The sequence below is a fragment of the Lepisosteus platostomus genome, chromosome 7 (genome assembly GCF_059453375.1).
Source record: "Lepisosteus platostomus isolate fLepPlt1 chromosome 7, fLepPlt1.hap1, whole genome shotgun sequence".
Classification (NCBI taxonomy): domain Eukaryota; kingdom Metazoa; phylum Chordata; class Actinopteri; order Semionotiformes; family Lepisosteidae; genus Lepisosteus; species Lepisosteus platostomus.
This window is the reverse complement of record NC_142617.1, coordinates 19,662,974-19,686,490: the sequence shown is the minus strand read 5'-3', so window position 1 is coordinate 19,686,490 and position 23,517 is coordinate 19,662,974. Positions and strand designations below refer to the sequence as shown.

At 38.2% G+C, this 23,517-nt stretch overlaps 1 protein-coding gene across 3 annotated transcripts in view; it reads left to right on the top strand.

Moving 5' to 3' along the window:
* scaf4a (SR-related CTD-associated factor 4a) overlaps nt 1–22,147 on the top strand; it is a 45,583-nt gene extending 23,436 nt beyond the window's left edge. Inside the window, exons 12-20 of one of the 3 annotated variants that reach the window (XM_088639608.1) lie at nt 388–578; nt 697–797; nt 1,347–1,460; nt 2,835–2,991; nt 6,284–6,390; nt 18,097–18,256; nt 18,942–19,022; nt 19,714–19,899; nt 20,557–22,147. In XM_088639608.1, coding sequence (XP_088495734.1) covers nt 388–578; nt 697–797; nt 1,347–1,460; nt 2,835–2,991; nt 6,284–6,390; nt 18,097–18,256; nt 18,942–19,022; nt 19,714–19,899; nt 20,557–21,407 — 1,948 coding nt within the window. In that variant the 3' untranslated portion in view covers nt 21,408–22,147. Of the gene's footprint in view, nt 1–387; nt 579–696; nt 798–1,346; nt 1,461–2,834; nt 2,992–6,283; nt 6,412–18,096; nt 18,257–18,941; nt 19,023–19,713; nt 19,900–20,556 lie in introns of all 3 variants that reach the window. The other 2 variants (XM_088639607.1, XM_088639606.1) reach the window with 2 other exon arrangements.
* Nucleotides 22,148–23,517: the final 1,370 nt, after the last annotated feature.

Sequence of the window (23,517 nt, the reverse complement as noted above, 5' to 3'; positions counted from 1 at the left end):
ACTAAAACAAGTAAAGATAAATACTACTTAGTTTTAAAATTCAGGAATGTTAATGGTGCGTTATAAGGGTGTTGTTCGTTATGTATGTTTTAGCAAATTTTATACAATGTATTGATGACATGAAATAGAGCTTTTTTTCTCAAATAATAAGTTTGGGCTGAAAAAACATCATTTGTAATTTAATGGACAACCCACCATGTGATTTGACAGACACCCCATTCTTCCTATTAGTCGGTTAAATTGAGAGTCTAATGCAAAAGAATAAAGAATTTCTAGGAAAGCTTTTGTAGCTTAACTAACGATACCACATAAGTCAAAAGGGTGGAATTAAGTATTCTTGTTAAGATAAAACTTAACATAGCTTACTTCTTTACCTGTGGTGGACAGATCTCCCAAAAGGAGGAGATCTCGGTCTAATTCCCGCTCCCGGAGATCACGGCACAGGAGGTCTCGATCTCGCTCCCGAGATCGCCGCAGGCATTCACCGCGCTCCCGGTCGCAGGAGAGGCGAGAGAGGGAAAAGGAGAGGGAGAGGAGGCAGAAGGGACTGCCGCACATCAAGAGCGAGACTCTCAGTGGTACGCATGCATCTGCCTAGCCATTCATTAACCAGCTCTGCACATGTACATACTGTCAACCTCTCTGAGTGACAGTTGTGAATTTTTGCCGTTCTGAGTTTGTCTTTGCATGTTCTAGTTTGTAGCACGACTCTCTGGGTAGGTCAGCTGGACAAAAGAACGCAGCAGCAGGATGTGGCAAGCCTCCTGGAGGAGTTTGGGCAGATTGAGTCTATTAATGTAAGTACAGACTTGGGTGGAAGCTGTGGAACCTAAAGGTAGAGCTCTTCACAGCAGCTCTTGATGCTGTGAATAAGTTTACAGTTGAGCTAAACCCTTTTCTAGTGTAACTAAGTAATGATCACCATTTTGAGATTGTTCAGTAAGTACATAATGCAGAAGGAAAGGCATGAAATCAGTTAATCCCCAAGTAGTAACTATTTTTCTTTGCCGGGTGGGCTTTGGCAAATCCACTCTGTGTAGTTATAAGACAAGATTGGATTCTCTGTCTGGCCCATGTCTAACTTTGGGAGCAAACCTTGGGAGCTGACTTATCAGAAATTAGTTTTGTTACCTTTTATGACATCATTACCTTCATACTCATTTGTGCGACAGTCATTTAACTTGTATGAGTTTATAATGGTTTCATTTTGTTGGGCTGAGTAATAAAACATAAAAGGTGGAATTCTATTTTTTTATATGCTGCTTGCCATCATTTAATTTGAGGTGTTATATGGTGTCTGAATTTTATTCTTGTACCCATTTGCTGCCTTATTCTTCTGGTTTCAGATGATCCCACCCAGAGGCTGTGCGTATATTGTGATGGTTCACAGACAGGATGCCTTCCGAGCCTTACACAAGCTAAGCCGAGGGTCTTACAAAGTAAACCAAAAGGCTATAAAGGTACAGCATTGATATTTTTTTCCTTTTGCATGACATTGCCTTTCATAGTACCACCGTTCAGAGGTACTATATGTACAAGTTAGCTAACTGGAGTGTATAAACTTTAACTGTTCTGTAGTTAATCAAATACATTGTGATGGAACTTACACAGCATAATGTGTTATAGATAAATCAGAACTTGGAAGTTATGTGGGACTGTTGATGTAGATATGCGTAATTAATGCAATGATATGACAATTGAAAATGTATTATAAAGCAAATTTAAGGAACAGATATATAATGAGCAGCATAAAAAACATTTTTACATTTTTGTACAAATTTATTTTTGTGCTGTAGAGTGAGCTTGAGATTGAGGTTTAATATAGTGTCTGCATACCGTTGATAGTCTTAACACCTGCAGTGTGTGTAAGAAGGACTTGTCATTTCTTCTTATTGTGGCTGACATAATGTATGAGACATTGGCCAGTAACAGAGCAGTGTTTTTCAACATAGTACCTGTAACTCATGTCTAACAAAAACGCCTATTTACACATTTAAAACAGTAGGTGTATAATTACATGTATTTTAGTGTATTCTTAACACAAGGCTCTGTTCTGTCCGGCTCCTTTTGTTTTTACTATGGCTGGATTAGAGATTAAAAGATTAAGGGAAGGCCAACAAAGTCACTATACACTAGGATGTTGGCATTGCAGAGTTACATTTTAGACCATTCTGTCTTAAAACGGGTACTTCATAATTGTTTAACTAGGGAATTGGAGCTTACCCTAATTCGAATATTTTTTCTTAATCTGCAGATTAAGGATTCTTAGTTGTGTGTTGCGTTTAATTTAACCCTTAAGGATAATTGAGTAAGAAATTTTTGCATTGGCTCCTCTGACACTCAGGGGCTGAGGTTTAATCACATTTATTAAATAACATGACAGCAGTTTGCTAAAAAGCTATTTAGTGAGTGCTCTAAATCCATACAATCTAGACATTTTTTTCTGTCATTTGGCATACATTTGAACAATGCAAAACTTTCATTTTTGTTCCACTTGCAAGATTTTATTCCTAAAAACTGAGAGAGAAAAAACTATCTCCAGTATTACTGTAAAATTCCTTGTGTATGAATTAACATCTGAAAAAAATATACAATGGATTGCATGAAATCTCTGCTATGTTAACATTTGCAACCTTTTCATGAACTGGTCATGTTTTTTTTATGCAAAGCAAGTGGGTGACAATTATTGTGAAAACTCCCAACATTCTGAGTGATCTAAGTATTTTATTTATTCTTATTGTTAAGAACAGAAACGCACTCAAAGGATGTTTTAGGCCATACATTCTTTTCACCAGATGCTTGTAATGCTGGAAAGGTTTTCTTTCCTTTTTAAGATTGCATGGGCATTAAACAAAGGAATCAAACCTGAGTACAAGCAGTATTGGGATGTGGACCTGGGGGTGACCTACATCCCCTGGAACAAAGTGAAGCTTGAAGACCTGGACAGCTTCCGTGAAGGAGGCATTTTAGACACAGAGACGCTGTGTCCAGGTAATACCTTACTATAGTTTATTTCCAGCATGCACAGTCCACAGCAGTTAATCATTATCTTGCCTTTCTTCCTATATATTTTAGTTCATGTGAAATATTTAAACAGATAGAAGTTAAAGCAAATTGTTTTCGTATGTCATTTAAATTAATGTGAAAAATGACTTCAAGTTCTAGAACTTGACATTGATTATTTTAGGTGGTGTACAGGTTTTAAAATTCTTTACCAAATAGCACAGCCATTCTCCTCTTTTCCAATATATTGAGGCAGACATTACCTGATTGTTTTGAGGGGAAATGCATTTATCTGTGTAATCTTCAGTTAAAGCACTTTGAGATTATTATAATTATTATTCAGTGATCTATGTGTATAGCAGTAGTCGGATCTACTGTCCCAAAATATTACTTAGTATTATTAAGTATTAAGAAATGTCCACCTCCTGTTGTACTGGCCAAATTAAGAAAAATACATAATTATTAAAGGATCTAAAATCTGGATTCATTAGGATTTTACTGCAACTGTTTATTCTATAAATATCAGATATAACATAAGGCACGACCAATCATAAACATTTTTTGTAGTTAATACATTTCATTGTACTTACAGTATACTTATTGTGTATCCAGATATATTTTATGTATTACATGTGGGTGGGAGAGCGGGTGGTAGGTGCATCGTCTTTCAACCAGTTCAACCAAAGACGATCCAGCATTGTCAACGTTTAAAATTTCCCTATCTTTCTATGCCAAATATTTGTCATATCACTAGTGTCATGAAGCTTACCTGGAAGCCTGTGAAGTCATCATTCAAGTTTGTTGAAGGCTAAAGCCAATTCTTCTCCATTCATCGTTTTTCTGTTTCTGCTATGTCCCATGCATGTTGCTCTCCAAACAGCATCCTTATGGCTGAATTCCTTGTGGCAACATAGTGTGCCCAGATACTATTGGCTGAGCATATACCAGTAAAATCATGTTCTCATCTATGAACACAGTGTTCCTTGCCCTGTAGGTTGTATCAATGATGTTATATTGAGTGGGAGATGCACTTAATCCTTTGCAAGCAGATCTGACGCTGGGTGTACAAAACTGTTGTCCAGAAGCAAACCAACCTTGCAAAACCAATTTCACTTCTAAACTAATTGACCTGTGTTAATCAAAAATGCTGACCCTGTCCTTGGCATCCTTTAGTCCTGTCTGTTTCCTGTCCCTATAGATAACTAACATCTTTTGAGGAACATATCGCCAGTGAAGTTACTATATTCAAATTGTATAGTTGTTCTGGAATAAAGTTTTTATCATTATTAAACTAGCAATTTCATCAACATAGTCTAACATCTTCGTATTGTTCAGCTGCGTCTAACTTGTAGATGCATTCTCATAAAATCTATCAGAAATCCAATGTCATATTTTAAATTGTTAGCCTTATAAATGTATCATTACAATTTTCCTTCTTCTGTTCCTTCTTTTTATTGGTATTGTGTATGGTTGAGATACTGACTGCATAATTGTGTTCAGTGTTTATTAAAATGATTGAGGTTGACCAGGCCAAGCATCGGTAATTTTCTGTAGTTGTTAATTTTTTATAGCTATGTATAGTCTTATCAAAATTCTCAGTTTTAACTTGATCTTAATATGTAGTATTAGTATTCATAGAATGCAATAGCATTATCTAGTGTATGTATATATAATACAAAAAATCACTTTATGATTTGCTTTATTCAGATTGAATATTCTCAATCTAAAATTTTGGACAGTTCTGAAGTTTAAACACCTGAATTTGACATCCTGAATCCAAGTAGAGACTTGCTTGCATATGTAACTTTTCATTAAATGTATGCATGGGTGAATTTTTAGTCACCTGATTTTCATGGTTCAACATGAAAAATGTTTGAAAAACCTTAACACCTTGAAAGGCGATCTCTACAGTACATTCAGTGCTTTGAAAAACAGGAAGCCGAGCTTATGGTTAAACTTGGTTGTTCCAGATGCTGTTCTGCAGGTTTTTAAGTGAACAACTCGCATATTTAGTAATGGGTTGTACCAGTGTGAAAAGATCTTCAAGTGGCAACCTCTTCCACGTAATATATGAAAAGATAGTTAACACAAATTTGTTAAATGTGAAATACCAAGTATCTAAAAAGCAAAAGCCTCCACACAGGAGTTGATCATGTCTTAATTAAGCAAATAACATCTCAGCATGCTTAGGGTTGTTTATACGGACATGGTTTCCCATAATTATGGCTCCAAGAAGAGACATCAGTGACTTTGGAAAAAGGGGCTATTGTTGGTGTTCTTTTGGCAGGAGTGTCAGTGGCAACTTTAATCAGTAATTAACTTTAAGGTGATATCAGCATAAAAATCAGAGGGAAAGACATCACAAGTGGAAGCAGATTCAGATAGTCCAGGATAGTGATACCTGTGCATTAAATTCAAAGCAAACAGTTCACTTCAGATCGGTTCACAGTGAATTTCGACCTGGGGTACGAGCATCCATTTTCAGCAGATACAGTCTACTGAGAACTCCACAAAGTGGAATTTCTTTCCTGTTAAGAGTGTCTCCTGGGATGACAATGTCCACAGCTGCAAAGCATGCGTGGTCACCCAATGGTTTGATAAACATGACATTGATGTTATCTATACATCTTGGCTTTCTCAGTCACCAAATTTGAACCTAATCCTGCATTTAGTGGATGTTCCCAGTGTGAGTTAATTAGCTCTCTCATTGGGGAATGGTGCCGCATCCCTCTTGCAGAATTCCAGGCATTGGTAGACACTTATGCTGGTACATTTGGGATGTGCTGGCCGAATCAGCTTTTTTAACTATGAAAGTTTTTTTGAAATGAGATGTTACTGTAGAGACATGAACATTAAACTCTGGAGCTTGGATCAGTCTGTTCAAAAATTCTGTTCTAGTTAACCACTCAGCTGAAGCCTTATATTGTCCTTTAAGTTTTAAGAAACATGGAGTGCTATTTAAATACAAAGCAGTACCACTCTGATTCGTTCTTTCGTTTAATACGAAAGCGAAGTAAACATTGTTGGACAAAATTCAGACTTAAGAGCAAACCAAACAAGTCTGCTGAATATGGTGTCTGCATGAGCTATGAGCTTATTCACACTTACTTTATTCCAAATACCTATGTAGGATGCTCTTGTTCAGAATGAGGTGTTGTCACAACTAATTGATATTCATTGTGGAATGTGATTCAACAGTCTAATCAGTCATCACATGCTAATTCAGTTTGGTGCGAAGCATTGAGGTTTTAAAAATTGTGTACAATATTTTTTTCCTTAGAGTGGAAGAACCTTTCGAATGACACAGAGAAAAGTGATGAAGTCGCTCAGAACGGAGGTTCAGAGGCTGTACAGGCTGAAGAAACGACAGTTGTTGCTCCTGTACAGGTAAAGCCTGTAGGATTTCAGGTGAAACAAAAAGGGCTCTTTCATTTTTCTCAATTTACATTTTTTCCTAGGGGGGTTAAAAGATGCTGGAAATTTCTATTTCAATTTGTAATGCCTATATCCCTACCATATCCCACTGAAAATTGAATATTAGATGGTTGGTGCAAGGTTTGCATAAGAGTGTATATGGTTCATTGTGTGCTTCATTTTAATTTTGATGCGAGTGATTTTTGGTCTTAGTGAGAAAGTTCTGCAATGCCCCTACATCAAAAAATTAAATTTGGCTTTTATCGTCCAGGCTGTTTTCAGCTTGCCATTTAACAATGGTCTCCGATCACAGATTGGTCTGAAAAGTGTGCACAACAAAGTGTGTGCTGTCCTTGCACTCTGTGGTGAGACAATGTCTGAGCCAGCTTTCTTGGCATTTCCTAAACATGCAGTTGAACCTTTACGGTTTGTCCCCAAGGATTGCTATATTATGCTGGTTATGTCTTAATTATATTCTGTTGTGACAAGAAAAATCTACAACATCTTCTGCAGAGAGACCTGGGAAAGGACAAAGTGATTATCTAATAGGAAACAATATAGCATATGCAACTGTATCGCTCTAAATTCAGTTTAATGTTATAAAGAAGTGAGCCACGATTAGCAGACTTAAATATAAGAGCATTCACAGTTCTATCTTTACGAAACATTGAAAATTTTCTTAAACTTTTGTCATTGTCTAAATCTTTCTCTCCCTCTTTATATTGACTGTGGTGGTTTTCTGTGCTGTAAATGAAAGCATAAATCAGCTGTCCTTGATGAATGCTCTTCACTGATGTGTGACGACCAAAACTGGGTATATCGGGTTTTCAGGTGCTACTGCATTTCCTCAGCATTTTATCCCATCCTCTTGCTTTCCACAACTGCTCCCTGGCATCAAGTCTTTCAGCAAGTCTTCTGGAACGTGATCCCAATCCCAACAGTCATATCAGCACGGACCAAAAGTGAAGCTAAAAAAATTGTTCTGACACTTACACAAACAAATGTGTTGCTGTATATTTAAAATATACAAGAAATGCACCACCCAGGTCTAAGGGATTCTAGAAATGCGGTATATATGAAAACAACAAATAGAGATCAAAGAGTAGAAATTAGTTTTCATTATGAAATGTGGCATATTGTCACAAGTTAGTTTTGGAGTATAATTTTCATGAGCAACAACAACAGTCCTGCCAGTTCTGATGCATGGACCTGACCTTTAGAGACAAATTGCTTTGCTATGGGATATTCTGCCACTCTTCCCGTGCAGCTGCAGCTAAAAGGTGAAGGTTAGCTGGTCAGGAGGCAAAACTGACCACTGTGCCTTTTTTCTTAATGATCCTAGTGCTGTGCGATTTTGCTTTGTCTTTCTGGAAAATGGACACTTCCAGATTTGTTTGTAAGAAATTAAAAGGCATGGGGAATTGTTAGTTTGTCACTGAACAGTAGGTTGGCCTCAATCTGCTCTAAGGCCATTCTTGTATTTAAAGTAATTCCTCCTCATTATGCTTTCAAAGCCCCACCAGTTGGTTTATCTGGTGCAACAGTCAACGTATCTCTCACCGTGGAGATTCTACACATATTGATGTCCGTCAGTTCTTCCGTAAACAGAATGTAATTCAGTGGTGAACTAAACGTTGCGAGTCTGCTGTTGCCTCTAATGTTCTCTGGCCCATGTTACCACTGAATGCCCTCCAGTCATGCAAATGGCAAGCTGTCGCTCTCCGTATGGAAGGTTATTTCTTTGTGGAGTTTCTTTTGCTGTACATACTGCAGTCTGAAAACATTTAGGCAGATGAATCAGACAAACATGATGCTTCTGGGCCAGTGTGGTCATGAACTATCTTCCAGGACGGTGCATGTCCCTTACAAAGCCAATTTCCTGGTTTCCCTGGTATAGTGAGCTAATTGTTGAATCTAAACATAACATTCTCCTGGCTTTTTTTTTGTCAAAGACATACTGCCTTCAATCACAAAAAAACCTTCTGGTTGCTTTTAAATTACTCTGAGAAGGCAAGACAAATGTCTTTAACTGTTCTTGGCATCAATTAAATGCTCCTTTAAATGACTTTTTCTGCAGATTCTTTATCTGCTCAAATACCAAACACAGAACAACCAGCATTTTCTGAAGTTATGTGATATGAGCTTGTATTTTACCTCAAAGAGATACAGGGTAAAACTATCTTACCCAAACAGGGGGGAAACAACTATCTACTCATTATTTCAAGTGTAAATAACATTGCATGTGACCTCAAAATATATAAATGTTGAACAATTGCATTATAATTGACAGACAGTTTTCCAGGAAAAACAGTAAATGTTTATTAATGAAGAAGCTTTCAGAAATCTTATTTCAATAACTCCAACAAGACTAAATTAAACAATTAAGTATTATTTTTTCTCAGCACAACTGAAACTTTCACTTGATAAAAATACCATTTAAACAAATCACATAGTGGTTTCACTAATATTCACTCCTGGTTCAGGAGGGCTGGTGTGTCATCTGGTTTTAATTCCTGTCTTCAATGAATAGGTTCCCTTAATTCCCCCCCTTAATTTATAAGCTCTGGCTTAAAGTCTTTGTCTCAACTAATTATGCATTACCAGTGGTGATCTGCTGCTCTCCAGGACCAAGAGAATAATAGTGACAGTAATACCATGCAAAACCCAATTTGTTCAACTTTTGATAATCACATGCAGCATTGCTTTTAATAGGTATCTTCTGTTCATTACGGACTTTTGTCAATTATATTTTGATTAGTTTGTTATTGCTGAAGTTTATCAGTCTTTTTTTTCATGCAGTACATATGTTTGCAGATCTTTTGCTTATTGGAACACCATAAATTGTAAAATCACTATAATAGCATCGTAACTCTTTGATGAGAGCCTGGACCTTGTCAGTCTTTTTTGGCCAGGTTTTAATAATTGGAGCTCAATAATGAGTGATCAACAATAATCAGTAATAATAATGAGGTTTACGAGAGTTTGATTTCCCCAACTTTGTTTACATGCATAAAAATACAGTAAGCCTTCATGGTACATGTACTTTTTATTCCACTTAATCCACAGGTGATTGTTTAAGCTATGTCTGTCACCATCTGAAACACCCCAGAACAAAATCATGCTTTTTTTTATCACAGAATGTTATCATATACATTTTGGTTGTGTTATCAAAGTATACATCTACTGCTAATTCTGTTGATGGATCCTGAGATGGCAGACATCAAAACTTCCCATGTACAGTAAGAACAGTAAGTACTGTTACCAAACTATTTAAGAAATTTGAATGAAATTCTTGAGCAATATTTGTATTGTTCACAAGATAAAATGTATAATTTATTGTAGTCTTTGTACAGTCTGTAGAGAGTTAAAGCAATTCCACCAAGGATAAAAAAAAACGCAGAAATGTTTCACTAATATTAATAACTTAAAACAAAAAACAATAGGTATATCTGCAGTCATTGTGATTAATCTTTTCAGGATTCCTCCTTTCAAAAGAAATTTACCTTTGTAGTAATTGTTTTTAATGCTTGATTCCTTTTGCAGCACATAATCATGAATTTAGTTACAAAATAAACTTCAAGAATAAAACTTGACAGATTTTTGCAGAAGAAATTTTCTCCAAAAGGGTTTTTATTTACTTGCTCTTCTGTTTAAAAAGTTGATGTCTCAGTCATTGGTTTATATACAGACCAGCTTTAATAAAGCACCTAAGGACTTCATTAGCCTTTGAGAGTGATGGGGCTACATTTGTCAGTCAGGCCTGTATTTTCTAGCTCGCTAAAAAATATACTCGCAGTAGTCTTCAGATTTGAAAGTTACCACACCAATTAGAAGAAAGACTTCACCTGAAAAGAAGCTATTCCACCAATCTTGTATGGCTGTACAGAGCTGTCTCATTGACCCAAGTGTCTGAGTGAGTTCCTGGGTTATCCTGCTCATCTCCTGGACAAGAAGATCCTCTAACTGCTGAAGACACTGTGGTGACCAAGGTCTTCCCCAAGAGTGTCCATTGGGTGCCATGTTGTGTGACAAGGCTGGTCAGGAAAACATGGGGGAGGTTGTAATGATGCAGGTAGTATAAGCTACTTCTAACTCCATGAGCACCTCTGTTGCCTTGTTAGACTGTGTGCAGAACTTCATGGTGACTGCTTCAATAGTAGTGGTAAAAACATGAATCCCTTAATGCTCCCTACAGACATAAGGATCTGTCTATTCATTTTTGAACATAATATAATAATAAGAGCTTACACTTATATAGCGCTTTTCTGGACACTCCACTCAAAGTGCTTTACAGGTAATGGGGACTCCCCTCCACCACCACCAATGTGCAGCATCCACCTGGATGATGTGACGGCAGCCATAGTGCGCCAGAACGCTCACCACACATCAGCTATATTAGTGGGGAGGAGAGCAGAGTAATATAGCCAATTCATAGATAGGGATTATTAGGAGGCCATGATTGGTAAGGGCCAATGGGAAATTTGGCCAGGACGCCGGGGTTATACCCGAGAAGCGCCCTGGGATTTTTAATGACCACAGAGAGTCAGGGCCTCGGTTTTACGTCTCATCCGAAGGACGGCGCCTGTTTACAGTATAGTGTCCCCATCAGTATACTTGGGCATTAGGACCCACATGGACCGAAGGGTGAGCGCCCCCTGCTGGCCCAACTAACACCTCTTCCAGCAACAACCTTAGTTTTTCCCAGGAGGTCTCCCATCCAGGTACTGACCAGGCTCACACCTGCTTAGCTTCAGTGGGTTGCCAGTTGTGAGTTACAGGGTGATATGGCTGCTGGTAACATAGCATCTGTTTACAAGTCCTGTACTCAGGCTGTATAAAATGACCATTGGTCCCTATGGTCTTGTTGGTGCTCATACACAGCGTACCATCACGGCAGTCTCTGCCTCTGCTGTCAAACCTGCAGTCTTGTAATCAAGTTTGAAAATAACCCAGATGTTGCAGTGGCTGTATACTACATTGTCATGTGCTTGCCAAATATATGCATGTGAAATGCACATGGCAAAACATTCCTATGAAGCATAAAGTTTGGGTCAAGGATCTCATGTTCCTTTTTTTGCTCACCACTAAGAACATCACATAAGTCACATTTAGATTTTGATATGTTGCAGGAAAACGCAGCTCTTCAGTACTTGGTAAACAGGCTGGACAAATTTTTTACATTGGGGTAAGGTATTTCTGTATTTAATAGGTGTCCAATACCATATCAAACAAAAACTTGTGAACATTCAAATAAAAAATAACTTTTTTGTTTTAAAATTCAGTTACAGGCTTTTATCTCCAATACATACACCATAATATATTACCTTTTCTTTCAAATATTCTTCATCTATTATGTTCAAGTGTTAAATATTGTTTAAGTTTTAATTTGACTGACATTTCATTGGGATTTGTGTGTTGTTAATATAAGGTAGGAAATGTAAGTCTCATGTATTAAGGATGTACCTTTCCTCTCCCAGAAGGTTAAGAAAATGGGTAGTTTTAAATGTCTTTATGCATTTCATTATAGAGATGGAAAAAGTACCACATCAGGGCATGGGGAAAAAAGCATACAGTATATTGGGTTTGTGGTTTATCTGATCTTATATGAAGCAGATGCAGTATTTGCAATTGTAAGGTGTCTTCAAGGTGAATGCTGTCTAACTTCTTAAGTGCTCAAGAAAATAACCTTTGGATGTAAACAGTTAGACACACATGGTTATAAAGTTGTCAGTTTAGAAAAATATATACCAATTGTAGAAAAATAAAACGTGTTTTCTCCCCAGGAATTCAACCTGGATTTGTGTTTATTGGTGTATAAAACTGCACACTGAATATTTTATGAGGATGCAAATATAATATGTAAATGAATTTATTGGACAATCTACACCAGAAAACTTTCAAATATTCTCTGTTTTGGTATTGAAGCCAAAGCTCTTTTATCAAATTAATTCTGTTTATGGCCTGGGTCTATGAAGTGGAAGAAAAACACTGCATATTTCTATTAACAATCCCATAATGTGGAAAACTAAAAATGAAACTTTGAATGAAAGAAAACTTAAGCGTTTACACATGTGGACACACCGTTTGTAATGTGGTTTCCTTTCCTATGAGGAAGAGTGTTTGGTTTTTTTAATATTACAGTAAGCTAATGCAAATCCTGTGTCTATGGGACAGATGTCTGGCAACAGCTGAGGTTTAATAACTCATAAAATATGAACCACATTAACATATGACCATCAGATTAACTATTCCCCAAATAAATGAAGCTGTAGTTGGTTATTCTTTAACCAAGGCAGTATCTTGCACACTAGGAAAGGTATATGGATGACTGCCTATGGGTGCTCAGGTTGGAGATCTTCCAAAGCGAATGAAGAGGCACCTGGCCAGAGCCAGAGTGGATCCAGTTGTCATAGTCAATGTTGGAACCAGTGATGTAGGTAAGGATAGGTTTACCTTTCTTTGCTGACACATCTAAAGACTGGGGTGCATTAACTTCATGGGTAGGTAAACAGTAACATGAGAAAATTGAACACAAAGCTGATATCAGTGGAGTGAATCTATGGGGATTTGGGCTTTATTTTGAAGCTTTACGATTCACATAGCCTTCCCCTGAGTAGATGGGGAGCTAACACATTAAGACAATTCACCTTTAGTGCTTATGCTGGTAAATGGTAGTGGTGAGTTCATAATCAATCATAACACAATCTTTTAGCCTTAAATAGACAAAATGAAAAGATTACATGCAATAAAAAGGCCTACATTGTCAGGGAGATGCGTACAGGAAGATGGTCCTTTTGGCTTCATGCTTTAAGTCATCGGGTAAGAATGGGGAAACAAAAATCTGGCAGATATCTGGGCACAGATTCCAAAACTTTTGCACCTAAGAATGCAGTAATTTTATAAATGTATTCTCTCAAGGATTCATCTTTCGTTGTATAAAAAATGATAATAGTTTTACATTGGAAACTGAGAAGCCAGGTAGTTCTGGCTGTTTAAATGGGTTAAAATCAATCTCTAAGCCATCAAATCCCTTTCCTAAGACATAGTAGCGACAATGAGTTCTGCACACATGGCCATGACTTTAACTTGGTAAATATCACACTCAATCCTCTGGATCCTGGTTCTTAAATATAAGGTGTTGGCAGTCCAGCTATCTGCAATTTGTATTTGTTTTATAAAGATAGTTTCGAGCTGTTTGATTTTGCTGAACACCTTATTGCCTTCTATATTGCCAGAGATCCTGTTTTAATCATTTGTTTTACTTCAGATTCTCAGTTATTGCACTATTAAGACTGCAAGACTGGAAAATAATTTAACCTACAGTATGATTTATGGATCTGGATCCAGCCGTTGATTATATTTTGCAGTGTGACATTTCTACATGTTGCAGGAAGATAATGAAACCAGGTTCTAAAACCAAAATTCACAAAACTAAATATTCTGGTAAATGTGATATTCAAGTTACTTAGAGATTTAAAGTAGTTCCTGCTTTCACAGTTATCATAACATGGGCACAAAAGCTTGTTTGAACAGACAATTTCTTAAATGTGAAGAAACTTATAGTATATGAATTCTTCAGAATTTTTCTGAAGTAAAAAATTCCTTGGGTTATTGAAGCCAATGTAATTTACCTAAACATGAAAGGTTTATGAAGATCATGGCTAATGTCTCCAGGGCTCCAGGAGAATACTTTGGAGAAAAAATAATATGCTTGAAGTAACAACAAACTGCATTACAAATATACAAGTAAGTTTGAAAGACACCATTCCAGGAATGTTTATTCCAGAAGCTAAAATGTTAATGAAAATTATTACCGAATAATTCTCATAACAAGAAGACAATTTGCTGGAAGTAGTCAATTAGCTGTGCAGAGACAGAGTACAATCTTACAGTAAGTAATTTTAAGTCCTCAGAGGGGACGGTAACAAACATTTTTTTCTTCTTAGTATTATCAAACTCAGATGTGTAAAGAATGAAGCCAGGATTTATAATGTATATTGTTTACAGGAGCTTTTATTCCCCCATGGCCTGACACCAGACGGTGTTAAATGAGTGACATAACATAAATGAACCAACATGACAGAAACGTAGCTCTTTGTTCTTTATGGTGAACATTGCTAATGTGATTTTGAGATGATAATTTCAAAAAATAATCAAGACCTCAAAATTGTTGTATTTTATGAAAGGTCCTAAGATCCTAAGACTTTGGTCATACAGTAAAATGTCTGTGATCTTATGTGGAAGGTAAGGTATTTTATTAATCACAGTCTTTACTGAGTCCTACGTAATAGCCATTATATCAGTGCTCTCCAGAGTTATTAAAACTCACAATGATCTAGGAACCGAGAATATAAAACATTTATGGATTGGATAATGTCTTGCTAGAAGAAATTCAAACAATCTTAATCTTCAATGCATATTTTCACTCCTCTTATAAATTCTCCTCTGGCTTGAATTACACTGACTGGATATCTTCTGTGATCTGCTCTGAGGTTCGGGCATTTCTTATGGGGTATTCTTTACCATTCCTCTAGACTGAATTACTCCGAGCCCTTCAGAGTTTGAGTATGGAAAGCAGCTTCTTGAGTTTGAACCACAAATATTAGAGTGCATTGAATTCTGGAGTTGGAGATGGCCATTTAGAACATTTTGTATGTCTTTATCCTTTTCTATTTTGTTGATTTGGACATGTGCTTTGGATCTTTGTTATGCATAGATGTTAAATATTATGAAGCTTAAATGTACTGCAATAGGGAACCAGGTGTTCAGCCAAAATGTCCTGGTACGTGTTGAAGTTCCCCCACTCCCCTATCTTAAGGTCCCAGTACCTTTATAAAGTAGATTCAGCTTTTTGTTTATTTTACTTGGTTTACAACCATTTGGTATTATATTACAACTTTATTTTCATTAGGAGAACACAGTTGAAAGATGACAACTGCAATAAACAGTCTTAGGGCCTCCCACAACAGGAAAAAGTGTTAATTTACAAAAAAACATCATGAAGCATTCCTAACTAACATTTAGAGCACATGGTTTCTTCTTGGAGGGTGAGAGGAAATAAGATCTTCAATACCTGGTGTTCTGAAACCAAATGCAACAGTTGCTGTCTCAAGCAGGTATCACAGTGAGTGAAAAACTGATCTTTGTAAAAGAAATAGTTTGAAATGTTTTTTTTTTTTTTACACAAAACATTTGACAACATTCAGATATGTTTCCCGAATTTCATGGCTGAAGAGACCCGACCACCCTTGTCATTGGATGTGAATGTATGTGATTTTTATTTGTGGGGAAATTGGTGTATTATTAAGATATTCCATGCCTGTCCATTCTTTCACCAGTTTGAGACCTCAAAGGAAAAATTCAACAAGTAGTAGTTCATTTTCACTTGATAAAGAGTAATGCGTGAATTGTGTTTTTACAGAATATGATTATACGAAATTTTGAAATTTCATATATGAAATAATCAGTGAACTTCGGTCTTTAAGGATAAATCTGTTATTTTGTATATTAAGTTCCTGAAAACTACCCATGTGTAAGAGTCAGAAAAACTGCCAACTGTGTCACAGCAGAATTTAAAATGTAGAAAAACATCTTCAGGAGTGATTTTAGCTACCATTGCAAACCTTAAGCATATACCTATGTCCTTGTTGAACTATATTGTCCTATTAGCTCATCTAAGTTTATGGAAAATACATTAAGGTTTTAAGGTACATGTGAAGTTGTAGATATAACGATTTATTAAATTAGTTAACTAGAACATAAACTGTCATTTTCTTGGAAGAACAGGCTTATACTCATACCATTGATAAATGTCATTTATTGTGCTGTACTTAATAACTAAGTAAGTGTACAATATTTCATAAGTGGGTTGCTGCTGTGTTATGTCCATGTCTATAATTGTAATGAGAGTTATTCTAAAAATAAATGAAAAGGAAATTGTTCTCCTCTCTGGAATGGTTCACAGATGGCTAGGATAATCAAGTTTAAAGGTGAGTAAGCTTATAAACTGGGCCAATCTCTACCCTATCTCCAGAAACCGAGAAGTGTAGCGCAGCCACCAACAAGACTTGTGCCGAAAAAGCAGAACAGGATGATACAGTTGATCTTAGACATCAGTCCAGATATTTCTTTAGATGTACAGAAATTACAGTTGGGCAAAACTTTACATCTCCCCCTATCAATTTTTTAAACTCTAAACAACTGTGAATTGCATAATGTTACAGATTGGATGTCTTATCTGAAAATTAAATTTCAGCGTGTCTGCAGTTTTGTTTTGCATCAAATGTGATTCATTTGAAAGCTGCCAATACCTTGTACCATCTTATTTTGCTCACCTTGGAGTGAAATGTCTTTGTAATTTAAACACTGTTTCATTACTTAAAAAGGCAGCAAATACTCTAATCAAGACTTTACATTGTACAACCTTCTGGACTGTTACAATAGGAGTTCTAATTTTTAATCTTAAATATGCAAGAATCAACATAGTACAGGCAAACCACAAACTATTGGAAACCTTTGGAAACGTTCTTGATCATTGTCTTTACTACTCTGTTGCTCTGTGTCAATAAGAACTTGTGGTGTGATGCCAAGGTTTTTGAATCGGTTATTGGCATTTTGAGATTTATATTGAATGTTCGCTTTTTGGTTGCAGAAATTAAAAACTGAGTAAAATTATTATGAGTAAATTTATCAATTACAAAATATGAAAATGTTCTACACATGGAAGTGTTTTTAAAAAATGTATCCGTAACGGTAGGAGCTCATTTTTGGAGGATGAGTCTGAACGTGTAGTCTATAATGAGGGCCTCTACAGTGAGTAGGTAAACCCATTTTAATAAAGTAGTAGTAAATATGCAAACTTGGATTTTTTTCATTTTTGCTCTATTGAAAAGTTTATATTTACTACATCCAGTGACAGTTCGATATCTTTGTTGATGGGCTTTTTTTCGTAAGACTTACTCATACTTAGGTAGTCCTTCATTACTGACTATAATTAGAAACTTGGATATTTTTTGTTGAAGTATGATTCTGGAAAAAAGCATCTACTGGAGCTAAATAATTTATATACAGTATTAGAAGAGACTATTTTATCTAACTTGCAAGCGTGCACACCTGTTGTCTGGATAAGCAGTTAGAAACTGGCACCAACAAGACCTGATTCCTGTCTAGAAGCTGAAAAGATTCCATTACAGTCCTGCTTCCAGACTGTGACGGAGTGCTGGATAAAGGGTTACTTCTGGGTCAGGAATTATCCAAAGAACCAAAGGTGACAAGTGGAAATTGTCATGGGGCCTCAAACACTTCACCACCCAGACTGTTGAAGCTGACTTTTTAGACTTTTTTAAGAAGCAATTCTTGTTCATCTTCCAAGCTAGATGGGCCAAATGGCTTCCTTCTGTGTTGGTTATGTTTTTACATATGATACATTATTAATGGGGGCACCAGAAGCTCTGAAAATTACTATAGTGGGTTTTTGCATTCCTCTGTAATTGAAATACATCTTCACATTGAAAAGTAATTCTGTAACTTTATTTGCTTGCACCTCCTTTCTATCCCCTGCTTTCGTCCTCAATTTGCTGGCACGTGGAGGATGGAGTGAACTGCTGCTGGCGTTTCTCAGCCATTTGTAACCGGCATAACCGGCAGCCAACAGTCCTGTCTTTTCTTCTTTTCTTCTAGGTGCCTTCAGTTCAGCCAATGGGAGCCGTCGGAGCTCTGCAGCCCCCCGGATTTCCAGCTCACATGGGGCTGCCTCCTCCAGCCTTCCCACCCGGAGTGCCCCCTCCGCCACCTCCACCCTTTATGCGGCCTGGATTCAACCCCCTTCAGATGCCACCAGGTATTCGAGTTCAGCTTAGTCATTACACTCATTTATTACACACTCAGACCAGAAAAGACACTTCTTATGGCCTTGTCAAAATGATGAATCGGTGCTGTCAGAGGTGGCATGTCATTCATTGGCTTGATGAATTCCATCAAAGGTCCCTGGGCAGGCAGAAGAATTCCCAGATTTCAGTGAAACTTAGAACTGGCAGAAATGCAGAGCTCATATCCCATTCATGCTGGTCTTCCTTGAAGCTTTCCTTTACAGCTTAGAGGCATCTTAAGGTGGAACGCAAGTCACACAAAGGCAAACTTCCACTTATGCTAAATTTGCTGACCAAACTATTGGCTACCACATCAGATAATTTTGGACATCTGATTGCAGCAAGAACAGTTTTTGTAGCCCATCCCTCTAACTGGAGCAGGTTTGCCTTTAGTTGAGGCTGTGATGGAGGTAATAATGTCTGGGACTGAACTGGACATTCCATTGATTTTTCAGTACGATTTTGAGCTGGAGGTTGTTCCAGTCAGGGAATAAGGTGGAAATCTGTCTTCTCACACCAACCATACTTTGCTTTCTACTGAAAGTCTATTGATTTATTGATTTAACTGGGGATTGCTGATACTATGAACAGCGAGCATAAGTGTTAACATTTCAGCATTGTCGCTTAAAATATATTTTCTTTTTCACGCTAATGCAGGATTCCTGCCCCCTGGCACTGTGCCTCCGATGACCACAGGAGGACCTTTACCTCCTAATGCTGCCGTCAGCGTCCCAACATGTAAGTGTCATGACCAGATGTGGAAGATTCGGACACTGTAGTCGGTTGCCCTTCTATTGCAGTACACATTCTTAAGATCAGTGATAAAATGTTGAGCAGGTCCAGAGGAGGGCAGTAGGATTTATTCTGGGGTTTAAGGTTATTTATGGTGCAATATTGAAGGAATTGTATCTTTATAGGTTTAGGAAAAGACAAAAGGAAGATTTATCAGTTTTCAAAAGTGTAGGTCATGGAGAATACGTACAGTCAAGAGAGTACAAACTTGAAACTTCACTGTTTAAGACAGTTTTACATCACAGATAACGATCAGTATATGGAAAGGATTGCTTGGAAAACCTTATCTGGGTTTGACACAGCATTTGTGGTCGGAATGGCCTGTTCTTGTCATTAGCTGTTCTTATGATTATAAATATTGATCTTGGTAAGAATGCATGGAACAACTTCTCTTTATTGGAAGCATTATCAGGTCCAGCACAGAAATATGCATGCTGTAAGTGCTGCTCTTGAGTCTTTGGTTATATTTGCTGACTGGGGAGCCTTCTATGTGGAGTTTGCATGGTCTCCCCATGGTCATGTGGATTTTCTCAGATGCTAGTTAATTTCCACTTTTCAAAGACATGCTTGGTTAGGTTGATTTGGTGTTTCTGAATTGTGTTTGCCCTTTCCTTACCTTGTTGGATTTTTGAACTAGCTGGAAGTTCGGGAGAAGATACTACAAAGGACACTTCAAGTGGGAATCAGGTCTCCTCTGCTGTTGGTGTGAGAACCAATTCTGAACCTACAGATAGCTCCAAGTTGTATGGATCGGTACCAGCACTGAACCAGGGCATCGGCACCAACCTTCCCGTGTCTATGCCACAGCCCATGGCTGGCCTTAGTAAGTACACTGAAGCAGTAGTAGATTTCATTTCCTTTACTATTGAGTTTGTATGTCCCAGTGTTTGCATTGGTATCCTCTGGGTGCTCTGGTTTCCTCCCACAGTCCAGAAACATACGGGTAGGTTAATTGGCTTATGGGAAAACTGGCCCAGGTGTGAGTATGTACATGTCTTTGTTTGTATTTGTCTGCCTTGTGATGGACTGGCATCTGATCCAAGGTGTAACCCGCCTTGCTTCTGTTGCTTGCCAGGATAGGCTCCGGCTCCTTTGAGACCCTAAATTGGACGCAGCAGAAAGCGGACGAATGGGTAGATGGTGTATCATGAACAAAACAATTACTCATTTAAGGGAGTGGGATAGGTTGCATTGATAGAACAAAGATATCCAAGGCTTCGTACTTAAACACACATCGTTCACTAGCCTCTGAAGAATTGTTCATATAGCATTCTTTAGTTTGTAGCCTTTGTTCTAATGTTCTTATCAGTGCTTTTCTGTTTAAAGCTTTTTATTTGTCAAGATTGGAAGTGTGAATAACCGTTGCCTTAACCATGAAATGGGAGTGATGAGTGTTTTCCCTTCTCTTTTGTTTTTTTGTTTTAGATGTGTCAGAGCTGAAAACATATCAGTCTTACACTCTGCCTTTTTGATTCTTCAGCAGGTAGTCAAGTGGGTGCTCCAGGTGGCCCAGTAATGAATCTGCAGCCCCCCTCCGGGGGTCTGTTAGGAGCCCGGCCTGGTATGATCCCTCTTCAGCGGCCCCCAGGAGTCCCTCCACCCCACATGCAGCGCTTCCCGTTGCTCCCGCCTCGCCCCAACATGCCCATGCCTCCCCAGATGATGCACAGGGGACCCCCCCAGCTCCTGCACAGAGAGCCCCCGCCCGGGGGATACGGCATCCCCCCGCCTCACAGCTTGAGGGGGCCGTTCTCCCCCCACGGCCCCTTCATTCGGCCCGGTGGCCCGAGAGGCCCCCCGGAGGGGCCCGACGAGCGGGACGGCAGGCAGTTCAGGAGCGAGCGGCCGGGCTTCGGCCCGGGCCGCGAGCGGGAGCAGGACCGGTTCGGGAGGCGGCCTTTCGGGGGCGGGGCCGGTGGAGGGGCTGGGGGCCGGGGGGAGCCGGAGGGCAGGGATCGCTACATCGGCCGCCACGACGAGTATGGCCGCGACCGGAGGGACTGGGGCCGGAGCCCAGAGCACGAGCGGCCCAGGGACGGCGAGGAACGGAGCAGGCGGGCTAGCGGACACCGTGACCGAGACAGTACCAGGGAGCGGGAGTCGCGCAGAGACAGGGAGGACAACCGTAGCCGGGAGAAGGCCGACGAGGCAGAGAGTACTGACAGATACCGTGACTCGGACACCGCCGAGCAAGCTGCGTCCTCCGAGAAAGAACTGCCCACGCCGGACCCTGAGCCCACAGCGTCTTCGGACGTGACTATGGAGCCAAAGGCCGTGGAGTCGTCTGGATCCACTGAGCCAGTGGAGACACCCCAAGAGGCCAGATCCTAGAAAGAGAGAAAAAAGGAAAAACTGCTCAGGCAGACGTGGAGCGCTGCCCTGTGAACCACATCGTCCTACTTCGGAGCTTGAATGTTGTAAAGAAACAAAACGCTGTAAATACGCTTGTGCTACTCAACACCTCTTTGTAGTTTTTGGGGGAAGCGTTTTGTTTATACCCCATGTGTTTCAAGAAAAACAATTAAATTGACTTAAACACAAAACAATATAAAAAAAAACTTTTGCTGTAACTTTTTTTTTAACTTTAAATGTTTACAGAGCATAGGAATTGAGAGGTTTATATCATTTTTAAATTAAAACAAATTTAAATCTCTTCCAACGTTTGAGCTTTAGGGATTTGTTTTTAATAAACTATTTTCGTACCAAACTAAAGTGTGATATTCTTCCTGGAAATGTATGATTTTAAAAGCTGATTGTTATCTGGCAATGTCCACATGCTTGGAATTGTTTAATGATATCATTTTCTGGTGTGACAATTTTTGCTACATTTTTACTTGTTAAAGACTGTACAGAATTATATATATCTCTCACAGAAAAATGCAGTATCCAAAGTAACTGTTTAATTGCTGGGGAAATGCTTTATTGATTTTTTTTCAAAAATATGCTGTATACATAAAAATTACAAATGTTTTGATTTGAGGCCGCCCTTCATCTTTGCTATACTAATTCCTGGTTTACAGTTACCAGTCAATGTCACGATTGTGTCATTAAAAAGGTAAGTTTTGTATTAATGCCTCTTGTTGAGTGGAGAATAATTGTCTGCCTTTCCCCCCACGTTCCATAAAGCGGAGATGTTACCATTATTTCCCATTATTATTTCCATTTCTCCTGTGTGAGAAATACACTATGTTCTTTCCAAAGGAGTCTGCATTATAAAAGGAAAGCGAGATAATGTCTTATGCTGATTACTTAAAAAACTGACTGTCTCAACATCAACCTGAAAATGAAAACCAAGCAGAAATGGCTAGTCTTTTTATGCAGTAAGAAAACACCTTTTAGGAATGTCTGCTCTTCATAGCTAAATGTAAAGAAAAAATGACATTGAAAAGGATGCACTACTTATACTAACCTACTAATTATGCATTCTTTGAAAACAATTTTACCCCTAAATATGAGTGGGGTAGATGTAAATCAAACTGTAGATGATCTGTGTACAATGCTAGTTATTGAGATAGACCGTGTATGCTTAAAAAAACTACGTTCTATTGCTTTCAATCAGTGATAGATGTTCCAATGCAGCTAAAGATTTTATTTCTTAAAGATCTGTTACATTACAATCTGAGGCATTTAACTGCTCTAGACAGCTCACAGTTTCTTTTGCTGTTTCAGTTCTCAATATACAAAGACTTTGTAATAAAAAACAGCTAATCTAAACTGAGGAACTCCAATATTATTATCGTAGAAAATTGAATGCATTTTTATATTTGTATCATATAAAGCTGAAGCTGCTTTTTTATATTTTATGCTTTGTTGATTAGATTCTCAGACTATATTACAAGACAGTGGTGATATAATTACAGTGAAAGACTCACGCATTTAGAAATATGTTGTGTTTATGGAGGTTGTATTTGGAAGGTGATGAATATTCTGATGTTGAGGGTGGTCTGGGAGCTGGAGTGAACTCTGCCATACTATATATATTAGACTGCCAGGCTTAATAACCTGTATCAATTTACGGTATCTTATTTCTTCCAATGCAAGGTTCTGCATCAGGTCTTTGAGCCAATGAAGCTGGCTGGGTGGGACAGACGTCCTTCACTTAGTCGAAATTAAGTATCTGGCATAGCAAAGACAAAGGTATTTGAGCAGGTATAACCCATAGCATATTTGTAAAATGACCCCAGTTATTATTTTTTTTGTCACTTCAGAATAGGTGAAATCTATATAGTATGTTCTAATTTATTCCTGAAGTAGAACATGCTGACTGCTGATAAATACCTCTTATGTACCCTAAGTCTTAAATGCAGGATCATATTAGTCATTTACTACTTCGAAGAGGTAATAAATTCGTAGCCAGCCATTGTATAGGGCTTGCCCATCATGTGCTGAATGCTTCTATCTCATGCTTGTGTAAACAGCATATAAAGAGCAAATTCTTGTC